The sequence below is a fragment of the Rhineura floridana genome, chromosome 5, assembly GCF_030035675.1.
Source record: "Rhineura floridana isolate rRhiFlo1 chromosome 5, rRhiFlo1.hap2, whole genome shotgun sequence".
NCBI lineage: Eukaryota > Metazoa > Chordata > Lepidosauria > Squamata > Rhineuridae > Rhineura > Rhineura floridana.
In genome coordinates, this window is record NC_084484.1 from 42,491,623 (window position 1) to 42,519,464 (window position 27,842).

The window sequence follows — 27,842 nt, forward strand, 5'->3', positions numbered from 1 at the left end:
AAGTGCAGGAGGCCATCTCTACCACAAATATTTTGTGCCTCTTTTAAAGTTACCAGTGCTACCTTTGGCTGAGTTGGTTTAATTAGGACAGCAGTGGAGAAATTCTCCTCTCTGATTTTGAGCTACACAATTGGCAGATTCATATGGTACAGGTCTTGTGGACTGTGGTACTCAGACCAAGAATATATACTCATATTTGAATGCTACCCCATAGATATGAAAAAAGTTTCCTGTACAGTTTCCTAGGAACAGGGTATTTATGTGGTCACTCCCCTGCCCCAAAACACACAAAACAGTCCTTTGGATTCAGTGCCTGTCCCCTCCTATTGTCATCTTACAGGATCCCTTTTGTCTGCTCCTTTCTTATCTCCTAATAACATCCAACACTCTTGCTCTTCTGCTCTTACCCTTAAGGACCAGGTGCAATTAAGCTGCTCTTAGTCTTCATTGTTCCAATGGAGCACACAGCAGTATTCAGTGCCCTTCTTCAACAAGGCAGACAAAGTGGGAGGAGAAGACTGAAGTCAAAAGCCTGGAAGCTGATTTTTCCCTCCTACGTGTTGTTTACACTTCAGCCAGATTGCAGACAACCAGATTGCAGCATATCCAAGCCTGACAAGGCCCCATTGAAAACCACCACAATAAAGAAAACCTAGGCTGCAATACTGAGTGTACTTATTAGAGATCAAATGCAATTGCTCAGTTTATTTCTGAGTAAGCATGCTTAGAAATGCATGGATAGTGCATCACTGCCCTTTGGGAAGGGGCAGGGCAGCAAAGGTGTTTCATTGCATTACAGAATTTATGTCTTCAGGGTAAGACAGCAGGAAACAACATTGTTTTCCTGAATAAAACCTCTTTATACAGTAGGTAAAGCTCAGAGCTTTTCTTTGCCATTTGTAATTCACAACATTCATTGGATTTCTCATAGGTATGAAATCTACTGCTTGCCCTGTGTATTATTTATTGCCTTGGTTAAAAGATGATTCTGCAACAACTCTGGACAGTTACCACACACAATGCTAACTTTCCTCCATGTGAACACTAATGTTGGTTCTTGCCCATATTTACATTTACGGAGGAAGTAGTATATGTCCCTTGTTACATGCTAGTACTAGTATACCTAGAAAACACCAGGTATATAAAACAAAATATACATCTAAAAGGAATCTTGATTCAGAAACAGATAAGAGGGGTTGCAAATCATTTTTGGCCCGTGGGCACATTTGGAATGTTGAGAGTCTGCCATGGGTACCACCCCTTCTAGTTGCTTCTCTCTCCCTCCCCCCACCTCCTCAGGCCACTGTTCAACCAGACAGAAAGAGGGGGAGAGCACCCACCCACAAATACTTGCTTTTTCCAGGGAGGTTCAAGCAAAAGTCAGATCCAGTATAATTAAAAAGGATACTCTTGAATTTGCATGATTTTACACAGGTTTTCCCCTTCCTCCCCCACTCCCCCCAAAAAACATCAAAATAAAGCTTACAGTGGCAGATTGCACTGTAAAAATCACAGATCTGGTGCTTTTAAGCTCCACAAGAACATTGATCCAAGGCACAGATCTTTGTAGATCCTAATTTTTTTACATAGGATGACAACAAAACCACCAACCAATTGCAGAATCTGTCTGTGAACATGATTGCTTATCGTTTGACTGTGGTTTTGAGAGAATGCCTTGAAAGACACTCTGTTGGCAACCCCAAGATCATGAAAATTCATCCTGATACCATGATACAACCCTGTAATTAAAATTTAATATTCTGAAAATAAAAAGTTACTACTAGTTGATCATATTGGGCAAGATTTTTCTTATTTTTCCAGAAGTTTGCATTAGCTATCACTTAAACATTCATACAAAGTTCTTTGATTTATAATGGTCCCACTGCTTCTTCATTATGATCTTTCTTCAGTTATTGAGCTTGCCCTTTGAGTAAAGATCAGAACTATCTTTCTTTCCTACTATTTTCAGAGGTTTCCAACTGACAAAGCATACTTCATTGCTAAAGAAGTTTCCACCACAGAACGAACTTACCTGAAGGACCTCGAAGTCATCACATTGGTATGTTTGTTTTTGCATTACACACAAAACAGTAGTTGATAGGACAGGTAGTTCATTGTTCCATTTTGTCTGTGTCCTTAGAGCCATATTGATGTGTTCTTTGAATGCGTGTAGGGGGAGAAGACCTATGTGTGCTGGTCGTACGCTCAGCATCCCTGTCCCTGTTTGTTCGATTCCCAACCTTCCTGCAGTGAGCAGGAGTAGCCTGCAGTTTCCAGTGTAGCCTTTAGAGTGCTGGACTAGGACTTGGGAGACCAGGGTTCAAATCTTCACTCAGCCATAAAGCTTATTGGGTGACCTTGTATATATGTATATATGTATGTATGTATGTATATATATATATATATATATATGTGTGTGTGTGTGTGTGTATGTGTATGTATATGTGTATATATGTGGATATGTGGATATATGTGTATGGGTATATGTGTATGGGTATATGTGTATGTGTATATGTATGTGTATATGTGTATATGTATGTATATATGTGTATATATATATATATATATGTATATATATATATATATATATATGTATAGATATATATATATATATGTATATATGTGTATATATATATATATATATATATGTATATATGTGTATAGATATATATATATGTATATATGTGTATAGATATATATATGTGTGTATAGATATATATGTGTGTGTGTATATATATATATATATATAGGGGGCTCATAAGTGTGTGTGTGTGTCTGAAGGAGGCTTCTAAGCGTGTTCAGCCACACACACTTATGAGCCCCCTATATGTGTGTGTGTGTGTGTGTGTGTATGTATATATATATGTATGTGTATATGTATATATATATATGTATATGTGTGTATATATATGTGTGTGTGTGTGTGTGTGTGTATATAGGGGGCTCATAAGTGTGTGTGGCTGAACACGCTTAGAAGCCTCCTTCAGATCAGGAATCTTGCATTATCAGCCAAATGCAATTAGAAACTCCCTTCAGACCTTCCTGCATAATGCAGGAAGATCAGAGGTGGAGGTACCACTCATTCTCTCCCTATATGCTTTATGTCCACACACACATTCAAAGAATATATGAAGAAGGCTTTTATCTGTGCTGCTTGGGCTGCACCACACACTTTTAAAGCAGATGGCTTCCACAAAAGAATCCTGGGAACTGTAGTTTATTCCTCACAGAGCTACACTTCCAAGCAACCGTAGCAAACTACATTTCCCAGGATCCTTTGGGTGGGAGGAATATGCTTTAGATGTATGTTGTGTACACAGCCTTACAGTGATCATAGACACTGCAGCAAGGAACAGCTTGTGATGATGTAGAAATTTCAGCAGCCTAAGCAGAAGAAGTTGAATATTTCATTATTATTTTTTAAGCAGGCACAAATGGACTGTTTTAGTTTCTGTTCATTTTGTTGTAGTTGTTGTAACACCTTGAACCTCAGATTTTGGTCAAATGGGCAGTCTTTGTAACATTCTGCTCCAATAGCACCTGCCCAACAGTAATATTCAACTATAAATAGCTGTCTGCTCTTTCACCAGGAAAGCTTCAGCTAGCTTTTGAAACATCTACTTAATCTCATAACAATAATGTCCTAATGAGCTCCAAAAGTGGTGCTATTTAGCCTGCGGTAGCCAAAACCACAAGAGCTTTTTGGACAATACTTCTCTCTCCTGCTCTCCTCTTCTTGTTATGTGCCAAAAAAATACCAAAAATAACTGATATGTTTGCTCAGTGTCTTCTCCTTACTGGACAGGCAACATTTGAGCCAATGGCCTGCTCCTAATCTTTTACCATGAAGAGTAGTCCCACTGAAAAGCTGAAATAGCCCACAATAATAATAAATATTTTGGAGACTGAGAGTCCCCTGGGAAGTGATTTAAATAATATGATGGCAAATAATACATCCCAATTTTGAATCATCCGAAGTGTTACCCCTATTTTGAAACATCTGATTAGACAGTGGAATTTTCCAAGCTAGGAAGCTTAGAAACATACAAAGAATTCTTTTGAATATTAGCCCAGATGTTTTTTGCACTAATTGTCCAAATGCATGAGTTGGACTGCACTGAGTAGCCACACGAATGTCACATGTGCCAAATAGTCCCACCCTCTGCAATCCATGCATAGAGTGCAAACATGTGCAAGGGAGGCTTTTGCATGTACACATGAAGGGTTCCTCCTAGCAGGTGTCGGGTGAGCCTAGTTTGCATGTGCAACATCAGGGGTGTGACTACTTTGTGCGGCCCCAGTCACGTGTTACTGCAATGTGTGAGTAAAACATCTAAGTTGGGCTGTTACTGGGGCTTTTCTGTGTGTGAGATGGGTAAAATTCAGCTTCACAACTATCACTCTGTCCAAGAGATCTAATGGTTTTGTTTGAAGAGGCCAGAAAATCTATCCTTGGTAGAACGCCTTGTGAGCCTAAAGGAGAATTTAGGATACTTTGAATTTTCCATTGTTTGAGGCACCTGAACTTCTGTTGAGGGCTTCCTAAATCTAAAAGCTCATTTACTTTGTTTATGATGGATGCTGTGTCTATTCCTCCATTATGTACAGCACCCTTTGGCACTGAACTCAACAAAACTTTGTGATCTTAATACATTGCTGAGGAGAATCACCAAGAAGGGCCTATACTTTCTAAGGCCCATATAAGTGTATGCTAATCAACAGACTTGGTCCCATGGTCCTGCCTTATAACTTTGCTTGGTCCTTCTAGTGGTTCCAGAGCACAGTAAGTAAAGATGACTGCATGCCAGAAACACTGAAGAATTTCATCTTCTCCAGCTTTGAACCTTTGCACAAATTTCACACCAACTTTCTAAAGGAAATAGAGCAGCGCCTTGCCCTGTGGTAAGAAAGCCAGCAGTTATTTTGTTAAAAAATACTTTTCTGTGCTAAATACTTTCATGTTCTGTTCTTTGTTCTTCATGGCAGAATGAATGTTGGTTTCGATGAGAGGATTTGTTACTAGATAGACATGGCACAGGAGATCCCTGATTAGGGTCTCCTATGGGCCTTAAAGAGATTAATAGGAACTGGGGCATGGATTGGATTGGATTTAGACCAGGGCAGTGGGAATTATTATTATATTATTTATTATTAACCCTTTTCTTCTGTGCTGTTTTTCAGATTCAAATCTGAAAATTCAAGCTTTTTTTTGCCCCATTGGAGGAAAACACACAGACATAAATAAAACCTTGATCTTTTCCCCCACAGGGCAAAAAGCAACCAAGATTGCAGTGGGGGGGGCAATCCTTATTGGGAATACAGCATGTGGGGGAAAGGATTAACCTGCCATACCCATTGTCCCAGTCTCATCCCCTCCATTCCAAAGCTGCTTTTAATTTTCTTAAAACCTGTGTGAGATCCTAATCACAGATATCCTTTATCACTTTCTATTTGTGTCCTTAGATGTTGCTTTTTAACCTATTTGGTTAAAAGAACTTTAATCTTAATCAGCTGGATTGATTTGTGCAGAAGCATTGTTACTTGGCTGCTTCCCTACAAAGTGGAATAGGAGTATAAAAGGTCAAATTCTGATCCTGCTAAGTCAGGTTCCCCTCCCCAAACTATTTTCTATGGAAAGAGGGCAGTGCTGTGTTGAGGTTTTAGAGTAGCATGGTATAATTGACACTCCATGATAGATTCAGCCCACCAGATGCTTCCACTTCTTTCCACCTCTGCTGGCCTGATCTTCCCATTCAGCAGAAATGAAATTTAGAATGGACTTCAGACTGCAGGCGGAGTCATATTTTTGAGTGCTCCCCTGTACTTAAAATGTTCTGCAAATAGAACATCAGTACAGTGGGCAATAGGACTAGGCAAGGATCTTCTCCCTGATGTGCTACCTTTCTGTTTGCAGGGAATTTCTTATGTGGAGGAGCATTCAAAACTGCTATCTTCCACCTGCAATATGAATAGTACAATCCATGTTACCACTTCCTTCTGTTCATATGTCAATATGGCCCCAGCATAGTCATTCCAGGACTAAGGACATGGAAGAAAGAGTCTATGGGTCTCAAGCCTTGTGTAAGCCAGGGGTGGTGGTATGTGGGCTAAGATCATGTGAATAGTTTTGTTTATTGCAACACAGCTGTAGAAAAGCCTCTCTTCCCCTCCATCTTTATCACTTCCCCTCATTGTACTGCAGATATATTATGAAGTTTGGTTTCAGTATTTTTCTCTTAACCTAGTACAGGCCCATCATTGGCAAGGTCCTTGAATGAGTGGTTGCGGGCCAGCTCCACACATTCTTGGATGAGACCGATTATCTGGATCCATTTCAGTCAGGTTTCAGGCCTGGTTTTGGCCTCATATGATGACCTCTGTTGGGAGAGAGTGTGACTCTGTTGATTCTCCTTGATCTCTCAGCGGCTTTCGATACCATCGACCATGGTATCCTTCTGGGAAGACTTACTGAGTTGGAAGTGGGAGGGACTGCATGGCGGTGGTTCCACTCCTACTTGGCGGGTGAGCTCCAGGAGGTGGTGCTTGGGGAACATTGCTCATCCCTGTGGATTCTCCAGTATGGGGTTCTGCAGGGGTCAGTTCTGTCCCCCATGCTGTTCAACATCTACATGAAACCATTGGGTGCGGTCATCCGGAGCTTTGGAGTGCATTGCCATCAGTATGCTGATGACACGCAGCTCTATTTCTCCTTTTCATCTTCTTCAGGTGAGGCTGTCAATGTGCTGAACCAGTGCCTGGCTGCAACAATTGACTGGATGAGGGCTAATAAACTGAGGCTCAATCCAGACAAGACTGAGATGCTGCTAGTGGGTGGTTCTTCTGACTGGATGGTGGATGTCCAACCTGTCCTGGATGGGGTTGCACTCCCCCTGAAGGAGCAGGTTCATAGCTTGGGGTTCTCCTAGAACCATCTCTGTCACTTGAGGCTCAAGTAGCCTTGGTGGCACAGAGTGCCTTCTACCAACTTTGGTTGGTAGCCCAGCTATGCCCTTATCTGGACAAGGATAACCTGGCTTCAGTTGTCCATGCTCTGGTAACCTCCAAATTAGATTACTGCAATGCACTCTACGTGGGGCTGCCTTTGAAGACAGTTCGGAAACTGCAGCTTATGCAAAATGCAGTGGCCAGATTGGTAACAGGGACCAGACGGTTTGAACATATAAAACTGATTCTGGCCCACTTGCATTGGCTGCCTGTATGTTTCCGAGCCCGATTCAAGGTGCTGGTTTTGATCTATAAAGCCTTACACGGCTTGAGACCACAATACCTGATGGAACACCTCTCCCGACAGGAACCCACCCATACACTACACTCAACACCAAAGGCCCTCCTCTGGGTGCCTACTCCGAGGGATGCTGCAAGTCACTTTCTTAGAAGTCGTCCCACTGAAGTTAGTGGAACTAATCTAGAACAGCTGAAAACATTCATCAGTATGATTAATCAGTAAAATTGTTTGATCTGTAAAATGTGGGTTGTTGAACATGAGTAGTCAAAGCCCCATTAAATGATTTTTCAGAGCTGATATTGTTGAACCTGCACTTCACTTGATGCAGTCTAAATTATTTTACAAAAATACACTATTTGCCTACATTGTTGATAAGCTAAACTATTACCTTAGTTAGATCTTCAATTTAGCCTTTATGAAAGTACTGTTGTTTTAATTACTTCTGTATTATATTGATTAAAAGCAAGGCACTTAATCAATGGGGGGGGCTGTTAGCTTTAAGAGTAATAGAAGAATGCTTATTCAGAGAGACATGCCACTTGTAAGAAATGTTGATCGAAGGAGACATTTTTTGCCGGCAGAAATTTAATCAGTTATCTGGGCATGCTTAGAATTCAATCGCTCTTAATAAGCTTTATTTTTGCTTCTGGTGTTGCCGTGGATTAGAAGAAGCTGATTGCCTTTGTTTTGGAAGTGAATTGTAATGTGAGAGAATTGTAATTGTGCAGTCAGACCTGACAAATGCTAATCAATTTAATTTTGCTGTAATCAGTCATCGAAAACAAAAGGAAACAAACAAAGGATGAATTACATCTCATATTTATGGAAGCAAAACATGAAGATGCTAAACAGGAGTGTTAAAAGTCTGGAATGTTTTTCTTAGAGAATATTTCTTCTAAACATACCTGGTCCAGAATAGTGCTATAATGGATACTATACTAATGGCGGGTGAACGGAGCCAACAAAGTGCCGGCGCCTCCTCTTCTTCCCCCCCCTTTTCCTCGCCTTGAGTGGCTTCCTACGGCCTTGCGGTCTTGTGGCTGCTTGGCCACCGGACGACCGTGGTGGCGAAGGCGCAGCGGTGAGTCATTAGTAGCGGGGGTGCCGCGGAAGTTGAGCCTGGGGTCTGAGCGCGGCCTGTTGCGGCCCGACCCATCGGTTAGACTCTGCTTGGCCCTCTGCGGCTTCTCCATTTTTTAGTTCGGCTGTTTTTTCAGGAAGTTAGAAGAAAACAAACTAAAAGAAAGCGCCAGCACACCGGGGAGAAATAACTATATCTATGTCTAGAATGGGAAAGAGCTTATTCATCATCTGGACTGATAGATAGACTGACAAGCTCTGAATCGCTTTGTAAACCCGCACGTAGTTTTTATAACACCTGTAGACTTTTTGCTGAGTCGTAGTAACGATCAAGACAGAGTCTACAACTTTGCTGAGCCACAGTAACATCAAAGGGATATATGAGCCAGCTTGCTGAGGTGGCCTAGAAGACTAAAGACCGGCAGGAGACGAGAACATCACCCCCAAGGAAAAAGAGTCAGCTGCTTTGTTGCTGTTGGATCGCCTCTCCACCTTTACCACCTTCTTTGGGGGGGTTGTGTTAATGTGGGTGCTTGCCTGGGTGAGGGAAGCCACATTGGGGCATGTGTCAAGGGAGTGATGGGGGAAGGGTGGGAGGCCAATGTATAGCGAGGCTGGGTGGCAGATTCTGGTGGGGAGCTAGGGGCAGGCCATGTCAGAGAAGAGGAACCAGGGAGAGATGCATAATATCTGTCCCGGGCCTGTCCAGAGCCAACAGACAGCTAGGGGTGGCCAGTCTCCATACTCTGACCTTCGATTACTGCTGTGCAATGCCAGGTCTGTAGCCCCAAAAACATCCCTCATCCATGATATGATTTTGGATGAGGGGGCGGACCTGGCATGTATTACAGAAACCTGGCTGGATGATGCAGCTGCTCCTATCTTGACTGCCATGTGCCCGGCTGGGTTTTCGTATGCACAGCAGCCGAGGGTCGGTAGTCGGGGAGGGGGAGTGGCGGTTATTTATCGAAAGTCTTTGGTTTTCACCAGACCTCCTCTCTGTGAGACCAGGGTGGCAGATTGCATGTATTGGAGGTTGGGCCCAAAGGGCAGTTTAGGGATTCTGCTTGTGTACGGTCCACCCCGCTGCACAATGGTCTCCCTGGCCGAGGTGCTAGAAGCGGTCTTGGATGTACGGGCGCAGTCCCCAAACCTTTTGGTATTGGGGGACTTCAATGTGCAGTTGGAGGCCACTCTCACTGGGGCACCTTGGGACTTCTTGGAAACCATGGCTTCCTGGGAGCTGCACCTTATTTCTATGGGGCCCACCCATGTAGCCGGGCATGCACTTGACCTTGTGTTTGTCTCGGGAGAGGAGGGAAGTGATCTGAAAATTGGGAATACTTCCATCATACCCTTGTCATGGTCAGACCACTATTTGGTGAAGGTAGACTTTTCGTTGTCACAAACCCTCTGTGGGGGTGGAGAACCCATTAAGATGGTCCACCCCAGGCGTTTGATGGATCCTGATGGATTCCTGAACGTGCTTGGGGATTTGGAGCAGGCACACAGCCACTCGGCTGATGCCCTGGTGGAAGGTTGGAATACTGCAATCACCGGAGCATTAGACCGGGTGGCTCCGAAACGCCCTCTCCCCCTGAATAGAACTCAGACGGCACCGTGGTTTACCCCATGGTTGCGAATTCTGAGGCGGAAGGTGAGATGGCTAGAGCGCCGGTGGCGGAAGTCTCGCTCTGATGACGATCGAACACATGTTAGAGCTGCGGCGGCAACCTATCATGTGGCAATGAGGGCAGCAAAAAGAGATTTTTATGCTGCCTCTATTGCATCTGCGGAGTGCTGTCCCAGGAGACTGTTCCAAGTGGTCCGGAGCCTGGTCAGTCCAGTTGCTCCAGAACCAATGGAATATGATAAGGTCACCTGTGATGAATTTGCAAAGCACTTCACGGAGAAAATCGATCATATCAAAAGTGCGATTCTGTACGCTGTGGATACAGTGAGTGAGCCAGAGGTGACCAGTGCTGCTCTGGTGGTGTGGGATAGGTTCCAGCTTCTTCCTTCTGATGAAGTGGATAAGGTGCTTTCAACCTTAAAGCCAACCACCTGCTTACTTGATCCTTGCCCATCATGGCTCATTGTGAGCTGTAAAGATAAACTGGGCGAGGAGATCAAGCTGGTGGTAAATGCTTCACTTGAACAGGGAGTAATGCCATCAGCGCTCAAGGAGGCAATAATAAAACCACTCTTAAAGAAGTCCTCCTTGGACCCTCGAGATTTGAATAACTTCTGCCCAGTTTCAAACTTGCCATTCTTAGCCAAGGCCATTGAGCGGGTGGTGGCAAAGCAGTTGCAAGCGCACTTGGAGGAAGCAGGTTATCTGGATCCATTTCAATCGGGTTTCAGGCCTGGACATGGGACTGAAACAGCATTGGTCGCCTTGGTAGATGATATGAGGAGGGCATGGGATAGGGGTGAAGGCACCTTCCTTGTCCTCCTCGATCTCTCAGCGGCTTTTGATACCGTTGACCACATTATCCTCCTGGACCGCCTGAAGAGGTTAGGCATGGGGGGCACTGTATTGCAGTGGTTCCATTCCTTCCTCTCTGGTAGGTACCAAAGAGTGGCATTGGAGGATGAGGTTTTGGATCCTTGGCCTCTCACTTGTGGGGTGCCACAGGGTTCCATCCTCTCCCCAATGCTGTTTAACATCTATATAAAGCCACTGGGGGCAATCATCAGGAGATTTGGGCTGCAATGTCATCAGTATGCGGATGACACGCAGCTCTATCTCTCATTTAAATCTTCACCGAGGTTGGCTCTAGAAACCCTGTCCAAGTGCCTGGAGTCGGTAAGTGGCTGGATGGGAAGGAATAAGCTGAAGCTGAACCCTGACAAAACTGAGGTACTGTTTGTGGGAGACAAGGGAAGGCTGGGTGATGTGGACCTGGTGCTCAATGGGGTACGATTGCCCCTGAAAGACCAGGTCCGCAGTCTGGGGGTGATTCTTGACTCCCAGCTGTCCATGGAGGCTCAAGTCTCGGCTGTGAGCTGGGCGGCGCTGTATCAACTCCATCTGATACGGAGGCTGCGCCCCTACCTTCCCAACCATCTGTTCCCACCGGTAGTACATGCCCTGGTCACCTCTCGCCTAGACTACTGTAATGCGCTGTACGTGGGGTTACCCTTGAAAACGGTCCGGAAGTTGCAACTGGTACAGAATGCAGCGGCTCGTCTGATCAAAGGCAGCCGCCGGCAGGACCATATCACTCCAGTGTTAATGGAGTTGCACTGGATACCGGTTGCTTACCGAGCCCAATTCAAGGTGTTGGTTTTAACCTTTAAATCCCTATATGGTTTTGGACCAGTCTATCTGAAGGAGCGCCTCCAGCATCGGCAGGGATGCCGCTCAACAAGATCAGCTTCAGAAGACCTTCTCTCAATCCCACTGGTTAAAACAGCTAGGCTGGTAAGGACCAGAGGGAGGGCCTTTTCAATAGTGGCCCCCACCCTATGGAACTCTCTCCCAAATGATCTCCGCCATGCCCCTTCTATGATGAGCTTCCGCCGGACTTTGAAGACTTGGCTTTTCCGGCAGGCCTTTGGAATGGGTTAAGTTTTACTGTTGGGTTCTTAAATTTTAATTTTTAATGTTCAATGTATTTTATCTTGTACGTCACCAAGAGTGGCTGGTCAACCAGCCAGATGGGTGACTAATAAATATAATAATATAATAATAATAATAATAATAATATCCCTTATTTCTGAATTACTGATTTTACAGCACTACTGAAAGTTAAATGCAAAAAGGAGGACTCCTCCCTCTTAGAAGCTGCTGAGAATGTGATCAGATTATGGGCTCATCCAGACAACTGTAAAATGTGTGACATGATCGCTTTGTGTTTTCATTATTTTTCGGTCGTCCATATGACGCCGTGCCCTTTTGCGCATTTTTGCACGGTTAAATCTGCTCCTGCAATACAGCAAATCATGCAATTTGCTTTTTTAAACCGGGAATCATCCGCTGTACCTTCAGGCGCTCGGATGCAATACCGCGGACTTTACAGCCGTGGGCGTTTGCTGGAGTTTGTATGGAAAGCGTGGATTATCCCGCTCCGTTTGGATGAGCCCTGTGTCTCCTCCCCTCCCCACTATACTCATGGAAAGGTCAAAAGTAGCCCCATGGCCTGCACGCTCCTCAGTCTCCTCAAAGCAAGGAAGTGAGCAACCACACTGGTTGTTCATTTGATGCTGTTGCAGAAAGGGGATAATAATCCAAACAAGGGCTATAGGTAAAGAAATGTACAGTATGTGTGGTACCCATAGGATCTCCCAGGATCATTTATTTCAACTTTCTGCATTGTGGCAGGATTCAGGCCTGACCATATTCCCAATTTTAAGATGTACCTCCTCTCTGCTGATCTCCACACTGTCTACATTCTTTTAAGTTTTACTTACATTTGCTGAAATTTCCTAAGCAATGTAAACACTTCCTAGGGGCAAGCAAGGCTCCTTGTTAAATGTTTGGCACTCGTTTTTGTATGTCACTGTCTACTTTGCCAGTAGGAAGGAAAACATTTTCAAATTTGCTCAGACAAGCCTTTTGCAAGTTAGATAGCCCTTTGTAAAAATGCAGGGACATAAAGTAGCAGGTAATACAAGTTATGTTTCAGCCACCTCTGCCAAATATTTATTCTATGTGCTCTTGGAGGAAAGTGATTCTACAACTTTCTGCGGGGATGGGAAGCGGACAGGACGTCCCATTGGCCAGAAAAAGCCATTGTGACTAACCCACTAGAGAAAAAACAATTCTAATGCCCCACACAGCTTTTGAAGCAAAAATGTCCAGTTTCTGAATGTGTGCCTGATTGTGTCAGGCACAATCATTCAGTGTTGTTGTATAATTCATTCAGTGTGCTGGCATTGTTTCCCAGCAAGTCAGCTATCATAATCCACAAAGGATTTCCCAAGCATTAGGAAAGAAGAGCTGCTGATTGATGAAGGTTTAGATTTGGTTTAGCTAGAGTGATATGTCTTACATGACTGTGATATAAAGGAGGCTATGTAAGCTGTTTCCTGCATGTGCAATACTATGTGCAACCCAGAGATGCCAGAGATTTGATTTGGGACCTTATGCATGCAAAATATAAACTTTATCCCTAAGTTATACAGTATACTCTTGCCTCAAGGTGGCACCTGTAGTGAAATGTGTCTTTAGGTCAGATGCACAACAAAGAAAGAGTTAATGTTCTCTAGAGGGTATTACACACCCTAGGGGGAGCTAGGCTGATTTAGTTACTGGAGTTAGTGAGTCAGTGTCGCGTGTGCTGGGTGAGGCCTAGCACAGAACAAGCTCAGATATTTTACTGTTTAAGAATTATTAAATAAAGAAGCTCTTATTTTATCCTCGGTCTCATCCTGATCAATATAATATGGTGTCAGAAGTTAAGAAATCGTCATAGTGTCTTCAGAATAGCAGAGCTCCTGAGACAACTGGGGGGAAAACAAAGGAAAGCAATGGCAAAGTTTTCCCCACCAGAGGCCTTTGATTTCACCAGGCCTGCAGCATGGCCAGATTGGAATCAGAGGTTTTCCAGATACTGCATTGCTACAAAGCTGAATGCAGAGAAGGAAAAAATTCAGGTGTGCTCCTTGATTTATGCCGTGGGCCAGCAAGCAGAGCAGATATTTAAATCATTTGAGTTTGCTGCTGCAGAGGACTATCTCAGTCTGTCCTGCAAAGCTGCAGAATGCCTCAAATGTAAGAAGATAAGTCATTTTGCTGCTGTGTGCCGCACTAGAATGGTGAGTGAAACTGTGGAGCAGCAGAAAAGTCAAGAACAATTTTTTTCTGGGTCCAGTCACACGGGTGGAAAATTCCACAGATCTAAGAAAGTAGAAGCCATTTCCACACTCAAACCTCCAGACTCCATCACAGGACTGAAATGATTTTTGGGCATGGTACATTATTTAGGACGCTTCTTGCCAAATTTGGCAGAGAAACTACACCCATTAAATACACTTTTGAAAGCAGACAACACATGGTGCTGGGGTTCAAGTCAAGAAAAGCCCTTCTCAACAGTGAAAAAATTCTTAACAAAGGCTCCAGTACTTGCTTACTATGAAGTTAACTGGCAGACTGCAGTGAGTGCTGAAGCCAGCAGTTATGGCTTGGGAGGAGTACTACTCCAAAATCATGATGGAGAGTTGAAACCAGTGCCCTGTTGCCGAGACCTGATACGCTCAGATAGAAAAGGAATGTCTAGCTGCTGTTTCGGCTTATGAAAAATTCTCAAAATATATCTGTGGGCTAGAATCATTTATACTCTGTACAGACCATAAACTCTTGGTACCACTGGTAAATTGCAAAGACCTGGATCAAGTACCCATACAGTGTCAGCAACTCCTTTTACGCATGATGAGGTACAATCCTCAAGCAGAATACAGACAAGGCAAGACTCTTGTTGTAGCAGACACACTGTCAAGATATCCACTGGAAACTCCAGTCCCTGAAACAACCCAGTAAGTTTAGGAAATCAAAGTCTATGTAAATCTTCTACAAGCTTCTAAACCAATATCTACCACACTCCTTCAATGCATTCAAGCAGCTACCAGCACTGACGCAGACCTTTCAATGGTGCTGAAATTTGTCAGAACTGGTTGGCCATTGTACATGTCTGAAGGGACAACTAACCTTAAACCTTTCTTTGCAGAAAAGGGAAGCCTTACAGAGTTGGAAGGAACAGTCCTATTTGGTAATAGAATTGGCATGCCTTCTACAGTGCAACAGGAAATGTTGGAAAAACTCCATGAAGGTAATCAAGGAATCATTAAGTGCAGAGAATATACAAGAATGTCTGTTTGGTGGCCACGAATAGAGTAAGACCTCAAGACAATAATAGTAAACTGTGAGCTTTGCCAGACAAATAAACCTCCACAATGGAAGGAACCACTCATTACCACTCCACTGCCAGATAGACCATGGAAGAGAGTGGGAGCAGACATCTGTGAGTTACAAGGACAAAAGTACTTACTTGCAATAGACTATTTCTCCAGATACATAGAGATTGCATACATGCCTGATTCAACAAGCTCTACTATTATCAGTTGTCTGAAGAATATCTTTGCCAGATGGGGATGCCCAAATGAACTAGTAACAGATAATGGACTGCAATTTGCAGGGGGAAAGTTTTACTTTGTTCACAATGAAATATGACTTTTGTCACATTACAGCTAGTCCCCATGACCCACAAGCCAATGGGGAAGCAGAGAGAGCAGTACAAACAGCAAGGCAAATCTTATGTCAGGAAGATCCCTTCCTAGCACTGCTAAGCTACAGAGCAACACCTATCAATGCAACAAAGTGCAGTCCTGCACAACTGATAATGGGAAGACAAGTTAAGAACACCAATTCCAACCTTAGAAGCAAATTTGTATCCTAAGTGGCCTGATTTGGGAAAACTCCATGTCACAGACAACATGGCTAAAAGAAACTACAAATATTACCGCAACAGACATTATGGAGTGAAGACACTTCCAAAATTACAACCTGGTTCACAAGCAAGACTGAAACTGAACGACCAGAAAGGATGGTCTGAACCAGCAACAGTGCAGACCCAAAGTCCAACTCCAAGATCTTATGTTGTCACTACCAACAATGGAACATTCTGAAGGAACAGGAGACATCTACAGTTGGTTCCCAAACCATAACCAATTTCACAACAAAGTGAGAATTCAGAGGCAGAAAAGCAGAATTTATTGCCAGAACAAGCTCAAAAGACTGAGAACAAAGAACTGACAAATTCTTGTGAGCAAGCATCACCTGCCAAAGACATCCTATCTCTTGCAAGTCCTAAGAGGGTGACATCCAGAGGAAGAGTAATTTGAAAACCAGAACGTTATAGAGACTAAATGTTATTCTACACAATGTTTGCTGATAGAAAAAAACACACAAAATAAGTTAGAACTCAAAGAAAGGGAAATATGGTGAAATGTTTCTTTAGGTTAGATGCACAGCAAAGAAAGAGTTAACTTTCTCTAGAGAGTATTACACACCCTAGGGGGAGCTAGACTGATATAGTTACTGGAGTTAGTCAGTGTCGTGTGTGCTGGTTGAGAAGAAGCTCAGATGTTTTACTGTTTAAGAATTATTCAGTAAAGAAACTCTTATTATCCTCAGTATCATCCTGATCGATATAAGAGCACCTATAGTTTAGCAATCCAAGTTTACCGCTTTCTTCCATTGTACCATAGGCACTAAACTTAACCAATCAAACCAATCAAATCAGCTCATCAAACATATCTAGATCTTTAATACAGGCAGTATATTTAAACCTCTGAGTAGGAGATCCGTTACTAGCGGGGATTCAGCTCTATGATCATAGAAGCCCTTTAAAAAAGAAAGGTGGAATAATGCCAAAAGGAGCTAATGGTTTTTATAAGCTTATTCCCTACTGTGTGATTCTAACTAATCCCGATTTATTAAAAACAAAGGCAGTAAAAGGCAGCTCTAGTAATTTCTCAGTATTTAAGAACATTTTATCTGCCAACATGGATAATTTGGAAATGTTTTTTTTTTTTACTACAAAAAAGTCAAAAAGGGTACCAAAATTATAATAGCCTTCAACATTTTTACTAGCTTGCTTGCACACACGTATAGGGTCATGATTGTTAGTCATTTTGTGGCACTCAGATCTCTGGAAAGAAAGAAAAATACCAGAAACTTCCTTGATAACCCTTATTCGTCTCTTGTGACCAATTAAGTGATGATTGCAAGCCTGTTATAATCTAGCAAATCCAGACCAAGTTATTTGCAGCTCCGTCCCATTGCAATCATTTGAAACATAAGTCATGACTTATGGCTAGAACTAGGTTGCTATGTTTCATTGGATATATCAATTAAAAGCTTTTAATCAACTCAGTGTTAATCAGAAAGCAGATATTTATTTAGCGCCATCTTGGAAGAGGCATTCCCTTTTTCTCTCTAATAGGAGATAATGCCTCTTTTAAGATGAGTCTGCTTTGACTTTATTTATATCCTGCCTTTCCTCCCAGAAGGAGCCCAGGATAGCAAACACTAAAAGCACTTTAAAACATCATAAAAATGAAAGACTTTAAAACATATTAAAACAAAACATCTTAAACACATCTAAAAAACAACTTTAAAAACAACTTAAAAAGCAATTCCAACACAGACTGGGATAAGTTCTCAACTTAAAAGGCTTGTTGAAAGAGGAAGGTCTTCAGTAGACGTTGAGAGAAAGAAAGAGACCAAGACTTCCAGTTGGGCTCGCCTGCCTGCTTTCGTCTCGCTCAGCATCTCCCCCTCCCCGGCCTCCTTCCTTGCTCTATCCCTCCGACTGCCTCAGGTTTCCTTCACCATGGCTCCGTTCTCTTCATGGGACTATGTCATCCTCGTCTTTCTCCCCCAAGGCGGAGAGGAAGCCGTGGAGCTTGGGGCGCCTGTCCGTCACATCCAGGAAAGGGAGCATGAAGACCTTGGCTCTGGAGCTAGCCAAGAACACCGCCAGCGCTGACAGGACCCCAGGGGACCGGCAGCGCGCCTCAGCAACAGTCATGCTGCAGCGAGGCTGTGGAAGCAACGGTGGTGATGAGCAGCGACTACCTGCACCCGCCTGTTGGCTTAGACCCACGCATCTCCATCTACAACGTCTGCAGACCTCTTCTGAGCTGCAGCAACATCCAAGGCAGGGTCTACAGCTTCTTGGAGAGACCCACCGGCTGGAAGTGCTTCGTCTATCACATCACTGTAACTCTAATAGGGGGAAATATCCACAGATGGCAGCAGTTTAATGAGTAGCATGGCGTCGCTAATCCATCATCTCAGTTGTCATGGAGAAAGGATCTCTCCTCCACTTCTTTCCCTCAAGATCCATTCGTTTGGACTTCTCCTGTGCCCATCCTTCTTCTCACCCATATTTACTTATTTATGTATTGCCTATTGTAAATTGTATGTTTTTTATTGATGTATTTTTATATTGATGTATTGTGTTTTTTTGTAAGCCGCCTTGAGGGCCTTTTGGCCAAAAGGTGGGGTAGAAATAAACACCACCAACAACAATCCAAAGCAGGCAATTGACCAATTATCTGAACTCAGGAACCACTAACCCACAGTGCCTCCATCTTGCTAGGATTCAGACTCAGTTTATTGGCCCTCATCCAGACCACCACCAAGTCCAGGCACCGATCTAGGGCTTGCAAGAAACAGAGCTGGGTATCATCAGCGTACTGCTGACACCTTGCCCCAAATCTCCTAATGACCACTCCTAAGAACTTCATATGGATGTTAAACAGCATTGGGGTCAAGATGGTACCCTGCAGTACCTCCACAGCACAACTGCCAGGGGGCCAAAAGACAACCATCCAATGCTATTCTCTGAGAGCAACCTTGGAGATAGGATCGGAACCACTGTAAAACAGTGCTTCCAATACCCATTTCACCAAGTTGGCTCAGAAGAATACCATGGTCAATGGTATCAAAAGCCATTGAGAGATCAAGTAAGAAAAACAGCATCACACGCACACACCCCTGTTCTTCTCCCGATAAAGGTCATCCATCAGGGCAAACAACACCAAAGTCTCATAACCCGGCCTGAGCCCAGATTGGGATGGGTCAAGATAATTTGTTTCATCCATGCTCAGGTATGCATCATCTAAAAATGAAGAAAATATGCTTCAGAAATATTTTACCCACATGGAAATTCAGTTTGGTATATAAATCATAATCAGCTAAGTTTAAAAAATAAAAATCAGCTGACAGCCCTACCCAGGAACCCTCATTTTGAATGATCACTGATCTTCAACGAATTATTCCCTGTATTGGCACCTGTGATTTGCTTCATCAAAAAGTCAAAGGAAAAAAAACAGAAACGAATTGAATTCTAATTCACTCCTTAGTCATCAGCATATTATATATCTAGAAAACCCAGCATTAGTCAGGAGAGTATGTACTCTGAGTATAGTATGGTGTTAATCAGAAACTAAATAAGCTTTCCTGGACTCATATGCCTATTTTACACCTTGCATGCTAAATGTGAGCCAGTATTGAGCTGGGTAGGAAAAATAGCCAGAAGCAGGATGAGGCGGCTTCTATTTTTGTAAAGTGCCAGGGGAGAAAGAAAATCTCTTGGTACTAAGCTACTTTTTGGATTTTTTAAAATGAGAACAAAGGCTGATTTGTTTATTTTTATGATGCTTTTATTCTGATGCACTGGTGCTTTTTTATCTAGAAGATGTAACGTTTTGAACTGCTATGTTTTCATAATCCAGGATTTTAGCTTGCAAATATACTTGTAAATGTATATATTTTATACTGAACAGACTCCACTATACTGCATATTATCCTAAAATGTCATTAATCATCTATCTGATCACTTGAGCAAGTATGACTTGGGAGTATTGTAGTGGGCAGCTCTGAAGTTTCTAGGGGGACTTCTTTAACTTCAGCTTACTTTCTAAATTCGAGAAAATCATCCTTGTTCATGTATAATATTTTTGTTTCCTTTGCTGACTTTACTTCTAAATCTTGTTGGAAGAGAAATCATATTTATCAGTGATAAGGTTTGCTCATTCACAAGGATATGGTTTTATGCAAGGCAGCCTTCCCCAATCTGGTGCCTACTAGACATTGTTGGACTGTAACTCCCATCAGTCCCAACTGGCATGGCCAAGGTGATGGGAGCTTGAGTGCACCAGAATGGTGAAGGCTGCTATAAAGTACAGGATCCTGTCACGTTCTATACGATTGTGCTTTAATAAATGCTAAACCATAGCAGTTTAAAGTCCAGCAAGAAGGTTCTTGGTTTGGAAAAAGTTGAGAGAAATTAGTCTCATTTTCACAATTATATTCATCAAAGACTCATTTATTTGCTTCTGCTATAAGATGTTTATTCTCAGCATATAATGGCAATAGTGGTTGCCTGTGTTGGGCTAAAAGCAGGCATCCAACGTAGGTTCTTGTCTGTGGTGGGAAAAATTCATCTCTTGCACCAACCTTTGTTGTGCATTCAAATGTTCTTTACTTTAGTTGTGGATTCAAAAGTAAATGAAGCTCTTTAGTAGTGCTATAATACTGAGTAAGTAGGCCACCGGAACCCCTCACAGGAGGTAGCGCTTACAAACTGTTGTTTATTGTATTCTGGCAAATGGAGCTAATCCAGGGGAATGTGTTAACCCACAAATCTTAACAGTTTATAGATCTGCCTGGGGAATTTTGACAGCAAGCAGGGCCAGTAACAAACTGCAGATTTGTTTCGCTGGTCTGTGATTTAAATTTTGTGTTTCACTTGAGGAACTCCTGTGCGTTAAGATTTATCCTGGATTATTTTTCCACAGCAAATTCCTTATTCTAATGTAATAGTTTTTCCTGGCAGTCTAAAACATTGCAGGGGTTGTTGTTACTAGATTTCATCCATTGCTATGAACTAGTCAGTTGACTGAAAATGAGACAAGTAGAATATGTAGAGTGACTTTATCTTCTTGCACAATTTTGGTAACTGCTTTCAGCATTAGAGAGTAATATTTATGTCAGATTTGGTTCATCAGGTATAGAAAGATGGATTTTTCCTCCCACGTTTACAAGGCAATCTTGTGTGTTTCTTAGAGGTAAGACTTCACTGAGTTCAGTAGGGCTTACTTTAAGAAAAGTAAATGTGTATAGGATGGCACTCTTAGGTTGAACTCACTGGGGAATTACTTCTGAGTGGTCATATATAGAACTGAACTTTGTTGTTGTTGTTATGTACCTTCAAGTCAATTACGACTTATGGCAACCCTATGAATCAGCGGCCTACAATAGCATCTGTTGTGAACCACCCTGTTCAGATCTTGTACGTTCAGGTCTGTGGCTTCCTTTATGGAATCATCTCTTGTTTGGCCTTCCTTTTTTTCTACTCCCTGCTGTTTCTCCCAGCATTATGGTCTTTTCTAGTCAGTCATGTCTTCTCATGATGTGTCCAAAGTATGATAACCTCAGTTTCATCATTTTAGCTTCTAGTGATTGTTCTGGTTTAATTTGTTCTAACACCCAATTATTTCTCTTTTTTGCAGTCCATGGTATGCACAAAGCTCTCCTCCAACGCCACATTTCAAATGAGTTGATTTTTCTCTTATCCACTTTTTTCACTGTCCAACTTTCACATCCATACATAGAGATCAGGAATACCATGGTCTGAATGATCCTGACTTTAATGTTCAGTGATACATCTTTGCATTTGAGGACCTTTTCTAGTTCTGTTACAGCTGCCCTCCCCAGTCCTAGCCTTCTTCTGATGTCTTGACTATTGTCTCCATTTTGGTTAATGACTGTGCCGAGGTATTGATAATCCTTGACAAGTTCAATGTCCTCATTCTCAACTGTAAAGTTACATAAATCTTCTGTTGTCATTACTTTAGTCTTCTTGACATTCAGCTGTAGTCCTGCTTTTATGCTTTTCTCTTTAACTTTCATCAGCATTCGTTTCAAATCATTACTGGTTTCTTCTAGTAGTATGGTATCGTCTGCATATCTTAAATTATTGATATTTCTCCCTCCAATTTTCACACCTCCATCTTGGTCCAATCCCGCTTTCCGTATGATATGTTCAGCATATAGATTAAACAAGTAAGGTGATAAAATACACCCGTCTCCCCTTTCCAATGGGGAACCAATCAGTTTCTCCATATTCTGTCCTTACAGTAGCCTCTTGTCCAGAGTATAAGTTGCGCATCAGAACAATCAGATGCTGTGGCACCCCTATTTTTTTTAAAGCATTCCATAGTTTTTCATAATCTATACAATCAAACACTTTGCTGTAATCTAGAAAGCACAGGGTGCTTCCAACTCTGATTCTATGATTCTAAATTCCTTTGTCCATTCTGTTATCCAACATATGTTTGCGATATGATCTCTGGTGCCTCTTCCCTTTCTAAATCCAGCTTGGACATCTGGCATTTCTCGCTCCATGTATGGTAACAGTCTTTGTTGTAGAATCTTGAGCATTACTTTATTTGCATGGGATATTAAGGCAATAGTTTGATAATTACTGGGATCCCCTTTCTTTGGAATAGGGATGTATACTGAATGCTTCCAGTCTGTGGGCCATTGTTTTCTTTTCCATATTTGTTGACAGATTTTAGTCAAAATTTGGACAGATTCAGTCTCAGCTTGTAGCAACTCTATTGGTATGCCATCTGTTCCTGGTTCTTTGTTTCTTTCAAGTATTTTAAGAGCAGCTTTCACCTCACATTCTAAAATTTCTGGTTCTTCATCATACGGTTCCTCTATGTATGAATCTGTCATCTTTGCATCTCTTTTATAGAGTTCTTCAGTGTATTGCTTCCATCTTCCTTTTATTTCATCTTGGTCAGTCAGTGTGTTCCCTGTTGATTATTCAACATCCCTACTCTTGGTTTAAATTTCCCTTTAATTTCTCTAATCTTTTGGAAGAGGGCTCTTGTTCTACCTTTTTTGTTGTCCTATTCTTATTTCTATACAATAATAGTTCTCTTTGTCCCTACGTACTAGTCATTGTATTGTTGCATTTAGGGTTCTGACCACGTTTCTATCTCCTTTTGCTTTGCTTTCCTTCTCTCTTGAACCATTTTAAGAGTTTCTTCAGTCCTCCATTGAGGTCTTTCTCTCTTTTTAACTAGAGGTATTGTCTTTTTGCATTCTTCCCTGATAATGTCTCTGACTTCACTCCATACAAACTGAACTGGTAAACTTCAATTTGCACATAAAAATCCCACTGTTGCTATGAATGAATATTTTAAATGGAGGTCAAGAATACATTTTATCCTAGCATACTCCTCTTTAAATAATTTTTTGTGATTAATTTGTAAGGCCAGGCCCATGGCTCATTGCTGAACCTAGGGTGGGTGTGATCCATTTCTTCTTCATTAAAGTGTCAAATAAGACAAAAGTTGACCTTAAGAGGTGTCTTGCATTTTCATCTGCAAAGATTGATCTGCATTTCCTTTAATTTAATGGATCCATAAAGGAAGTTCACAAAAGAAAAAAAAGTCTCCTTGTCCCACCAGCTCCCCATATTATTCAGGAAGTCCCACCAACCCTCAGAAGAAGCTTTTCAGGGGCACAGGTAATGGGACAGGGGGGAAACAGGAAATGTTCCTTCTGTGAATTTCCTTAAGGATGCAGTCATATACACATTTACCTGGCTTTAAGCCCCATTGAACTCTTCCATTGCCAGGGGACCAAGTGCCATGGGGGAAGCTAAATCCCCTGGCTTACAGGAAGAACACCATGGCAAAGGGGAGACATACATAGCCCTGTCCATCAACTAGAGATGGAGCAGCTGCAGGGAGCCTGCTTTACACATCCCTAACAGAAAGTGCACTCTGCTCCAACTGCCAGTTACCCTGGAACTGCAGAAGCAAAGGGGTGAGGTAAGGACACACTCTGGCCCCATCCATTAGCCAAAAGAAAAAGAGGCAGCAACTGCTATTCAAGCAAGAACCATTGCTAGGGAAGATCATCCTGGCCTTAACCGGATATAAATGCTTATCACTCATTGCTTTGTTTTGGCCTGGAATAACTGATCTCTCTCTTCTTCCTTTTTCCCTTCACTCCCATTCCCTAGTGTGTCTTGTCTAAAGTGTATAAACCTGATAGCAGTGCCTGGCTCTCTTCTCTCTCTCCCCCCCATCCACTTTCATTGATGTGTGCTGCTTTGTGAGAAAATAATTATCTGAAAAGCAGGTTAAAATATAGTAAGTAGAAAAACTCCATGGGATTGTGTCTGAGTAGACATGTATGAGACTGTGATGTAAGCTAACTTTTCTTAGAATTCAAGCACTGTACATGCTAAAAGGATCAGCAACCTGGAATAAGAAATGTCCACTTTACAGGTAGCCTTCATGCTCCCACTTCAGATTATCATAGTAAATAATACCTGGTACTTAACAGCACTTTTTCCTAAGTGCAAAGCACTTCACATTATCTCAGTAATCCTTCAAAAATCCTGTAAAATAAACTCAAAGAATAGTCTGAAGGCATCAAAGCAGTTGGGCCTCTGAAGCTAAAATGTCTAGCTCTGAGTGCTGATTGGATGGGAGACCAGCTGGTCACCATGTGTGCAACTCTGAGCATCCTGGAGGAAGAGCTGGGTATAAGTGGAAGAAACAGTATTTGGAAGCTAGTATTATTTCTACCGATGCCAGCCACTACATTTCATCTTGTTTATTTTATCTCAAAGGCAAAGTATAATGAAGATTGTTCTTTTAAAACTGGGTAGATTGAAAAAGGTGGTTAAAAGAACCCATAGGTTGTAAAAGCAATTATTGGGTTTTATAATCTTTGATCGCCTCTGCCTCATCAGATGTCTTCCTGTGTTTGGAGATCAGTTTTCTTGTAAATATATTAAGGATTCCTTATGGCTCACTGTAGCAGCAACTGGAGGTCAGATGCTTTACTGTATTGGCTTTGGTATCTTTTTTTATGCTGCTCTCCATTTTCATGTCAAGACAAAAATTGTATTTGTTTACCAGGAAAAATACCAAAACACAGTGATTCATTATCATAGTGCTGAATTCTGTATCTTGTTTAGGGAACACTTCCAATTTTGAAGGAGTTGAGTGGCATTCAGTGCTAATTCTACTCAGAGTAGACCTATTGAAGTTAATGGACATGATTATCTTAGGTTCATTAATATCAATCGGTCTACTCTGAGTAGTTGACTACAACCCATTATGTCTAAATCCTCTACATAGTTTCCTTGTTGAGCGTCTAAATGTATGTGCCTTTTAAGCCATTGTTTGAATGAATATATCCTTTGGGCATAATCCTTTGGGTATAATGGAGAGCAGGGTGCAGAGTTGCTGCAATATATGAGTACCCATCAACTCATCCTTCCCTCTGACCCCAGCATGAGGCCTGCTTGCATCTAAAGTAAAACTGGAGAAGTGATTATTACAGGAGGTAATGGGTAAAAGGACCTCTGCAGCAATAGAATGGCCATATAGAGTTGCAGCATCATTCTTATATATTCATATAAGCAGTTTCCTGGGCTAAACATTACCACATGTTCTTCCAGCTGCTCAGCACTTTACCCAAATTCTGACTACTCTGTGCATTCAAAGCTTAACTGGGGATCCTAATTGCTGACTAGCCTTTATATTGATTTAAATAGGACCAATCTGAAAAAAAATACCTTGGGGGGGGGAAATCAATTGAAGACCTTCCTCTTTCAACAAGCCTTTTAAGTTGAGACCTATCCCAATCTGCGTCTGTGTTGGAATTGCTTTTTAATACATTCTTAAACCTTCTTTTAAAAATGTTTTTAATCTTAGATGATTTTTTAAAAACACATTTAATTCTTCTTTGCCATACAAATAACAGAACAGTATAAAACAATACATAACACACAATCAAAGAAAGAAAAAAGGAGCATTATTCACATAGCTGCATATAAAGAATTCAATTTTGTGTTAATTACCCTTGTTTAATAATTGTTCTCTTTTCCACTTTGAGTTTTCCTGTATGGTCTTTTTAGAGTGGTCCATGTACACTCTCTCTCTCTCTCTCTCTCTCTCTCTCTCTCTCTCTCTCTCTCTCTCTCTCACTCACTCACTCACTCACTCACTCACTCACTCACATAACCCCATATGCAATAAGACTTGACCAAGATGCTCATTTTTGTACTGCATTTCTTAATTTTTTTCTTTTTCTTTTTTTAAATCAACTTCTTAAGTGTATAAATCAAAAACTTCGTAACAATTTAAATGCCTGTTACAATGTACTGACATATAGCTTATACAATCAAATCATATATACATAAATAAATTAAACAAGGAAAAATAAAAATAAAACAAAAATGTTTTAAAAATATAATAATAATAAAAATAAGAAATCAATAAATAAAAATGAGGTGGAGAAGAGAGTTACTGAGATTAATGTAAGCTTTTTAAAAAGCATAACATTTAATACACGGAACGCCATAGAGATCTAGAAATTTACTTTTGGTAGATGGATTTAGTGCAATAAACTGCATAGACTACTGGAAGACATCCCTCCATAATGAGGCATGAGTTGATGGCTTATAGAAATCATGCTCCCCGACTGCTACATAGTTTATAAACATAAACCATATATTATGAAAGTTGTCTTTTTTATTTGGATCCTGCCTCGCCAATCTTTGTTGTGTTAATTTTTCCATTAAAGCTTTGTTCCATACCTGAGAGTACCATAATTCTATTAAATTGTAATCAAACTTTTTCCAATGACAAGCAATTACTATTCTTGCTGCCACTAGTAAGGTTACTACTAGATCCTTAGAGTGCAGTGACAGATTATGTCCTTGGAAAATCGACAAGAGAGCCATAACAGGATCAGACTTGATGTTCTGCCCTGTAATCATCCCAGTTTCATGCAACACTTTTTTCCAAAATGCCTAAACAGCAGCACATGTCCACCACATATGAAAATAACTTCCAAGCTCTCCACACCCTTTCCAACACCACTGTGTAGCAGTATTATTGATTCTATGCAAAACTAATGGAGTTAAATACCACCTATGAATAATTCTATATGAATTTTCTCACAGTTTTGCTGATATTAAATGAAATGGGAATATATCCCATAAATTTTCCCATTTTACAGAATCAATTTCCATACCAACATCTTCCTCCCATTGTTGTCGTAGACTATGTAAAGTCCCAGTAGTTAGATCTAGTAATATTTTATGTAAAGATGATAAAGAACCCTTATCAGTGAATGATATTCCCTCCAAATACTTCTCAAATGAAATCAATGATTTCTGTCCCTGCTTGTCTACAGAAGGTATTGTTATGAAGTGCTGAACCTGAAGTAACTGATACCAAGTACATTGATGTGGGTATAGTTTTTCCTGAATTTGTTTAATAGTAAGTGGAACTTGATTCATGAATAAGTCATGTAATGTGTAAAGCCCCTTCAGCCCCCAACAAGCAAAGTGAGAGCTTATTTTGATAGTAAATAATGGATGGTGAAGAAATGGAATAATTCTTAGACGATATTTTGAAAGCTTTTTTTAAGAAACGCTTTTAAAGATGTTTTGTTTTAATGTGTTTTAAAGTTTGTTTTTGTGATGTTTTAACATTTTTAGTGCTTTTGTTTGGAACCCTGGGCTCCTGCCGGGAGGAAGGGTGGGATATAAATCAAATAATAAATAAATAAATAAATAAATAAATAAAATAAAAAATCAACACTGCTCTCCAAGTGTAATACAATCAGGGGTGTCACTAGGGCGGTACGGCGGGTGCGGGCCACACCGGGTGACACCACGAGACAGGAGTGACACCATGAGCTGCCCACCGCCCTAGGCACTGCCGCTGGGAAGCGGCAGGTGTGGCCAAGGAGGAGAGAAAGAGAGAGATCAGGAGCAAGCGCGGCGACTGCCCTCTTCCCTCAGCGCCCACCCTGCCGCCTCACAGGCTGGCTCCTTCGCACTCCCTCGAGCTAGATTTGCTCTCAAATTGAGTGACGAATGTGAGAGCGAGTGGCTCCTCCGGTGGAGCAAAAAGGTTAACGGAACTCTAATGGTTAATGGGCCAAAGGGGTAGG

The 27,842-nt window shown here is 41.7% G+C and overlaps 1 protein-coding gene across 8 annotated transcripts in view; it reads left to right on the top strand.

Moving 5' to 3' along the window:
* Nucleotides 1-27,842, top strand: part of FARP1 (FERM, ARH/RhoGEF and pleckstrin domain protein 1) — a 264,160-nt gene that overhangs the window by 196,040 nt on the left and 40,278 nt on the right. For all 8 annotated transcript variants that reach the window (XR_009762704.1, XM_061626563.1, XM_061626560.1 and 5 more), the window contains 2 exons: nt 1,970-2,059; nt 4,769-4,902. Coding sequence is in view for 7 of the 8 variants with exons in the window: in XM_061626563.1 (XP_061482547.1) it covers nt 1,970-2,059; nt 4,769-4,902 (224 nt within the window). In the remaining variant the exon portion in view is untranslated. The remainder of the gene's footprint in view (nt 1-1,969; nt 2,060-4,768; nt 4,903-27,842) is intronic.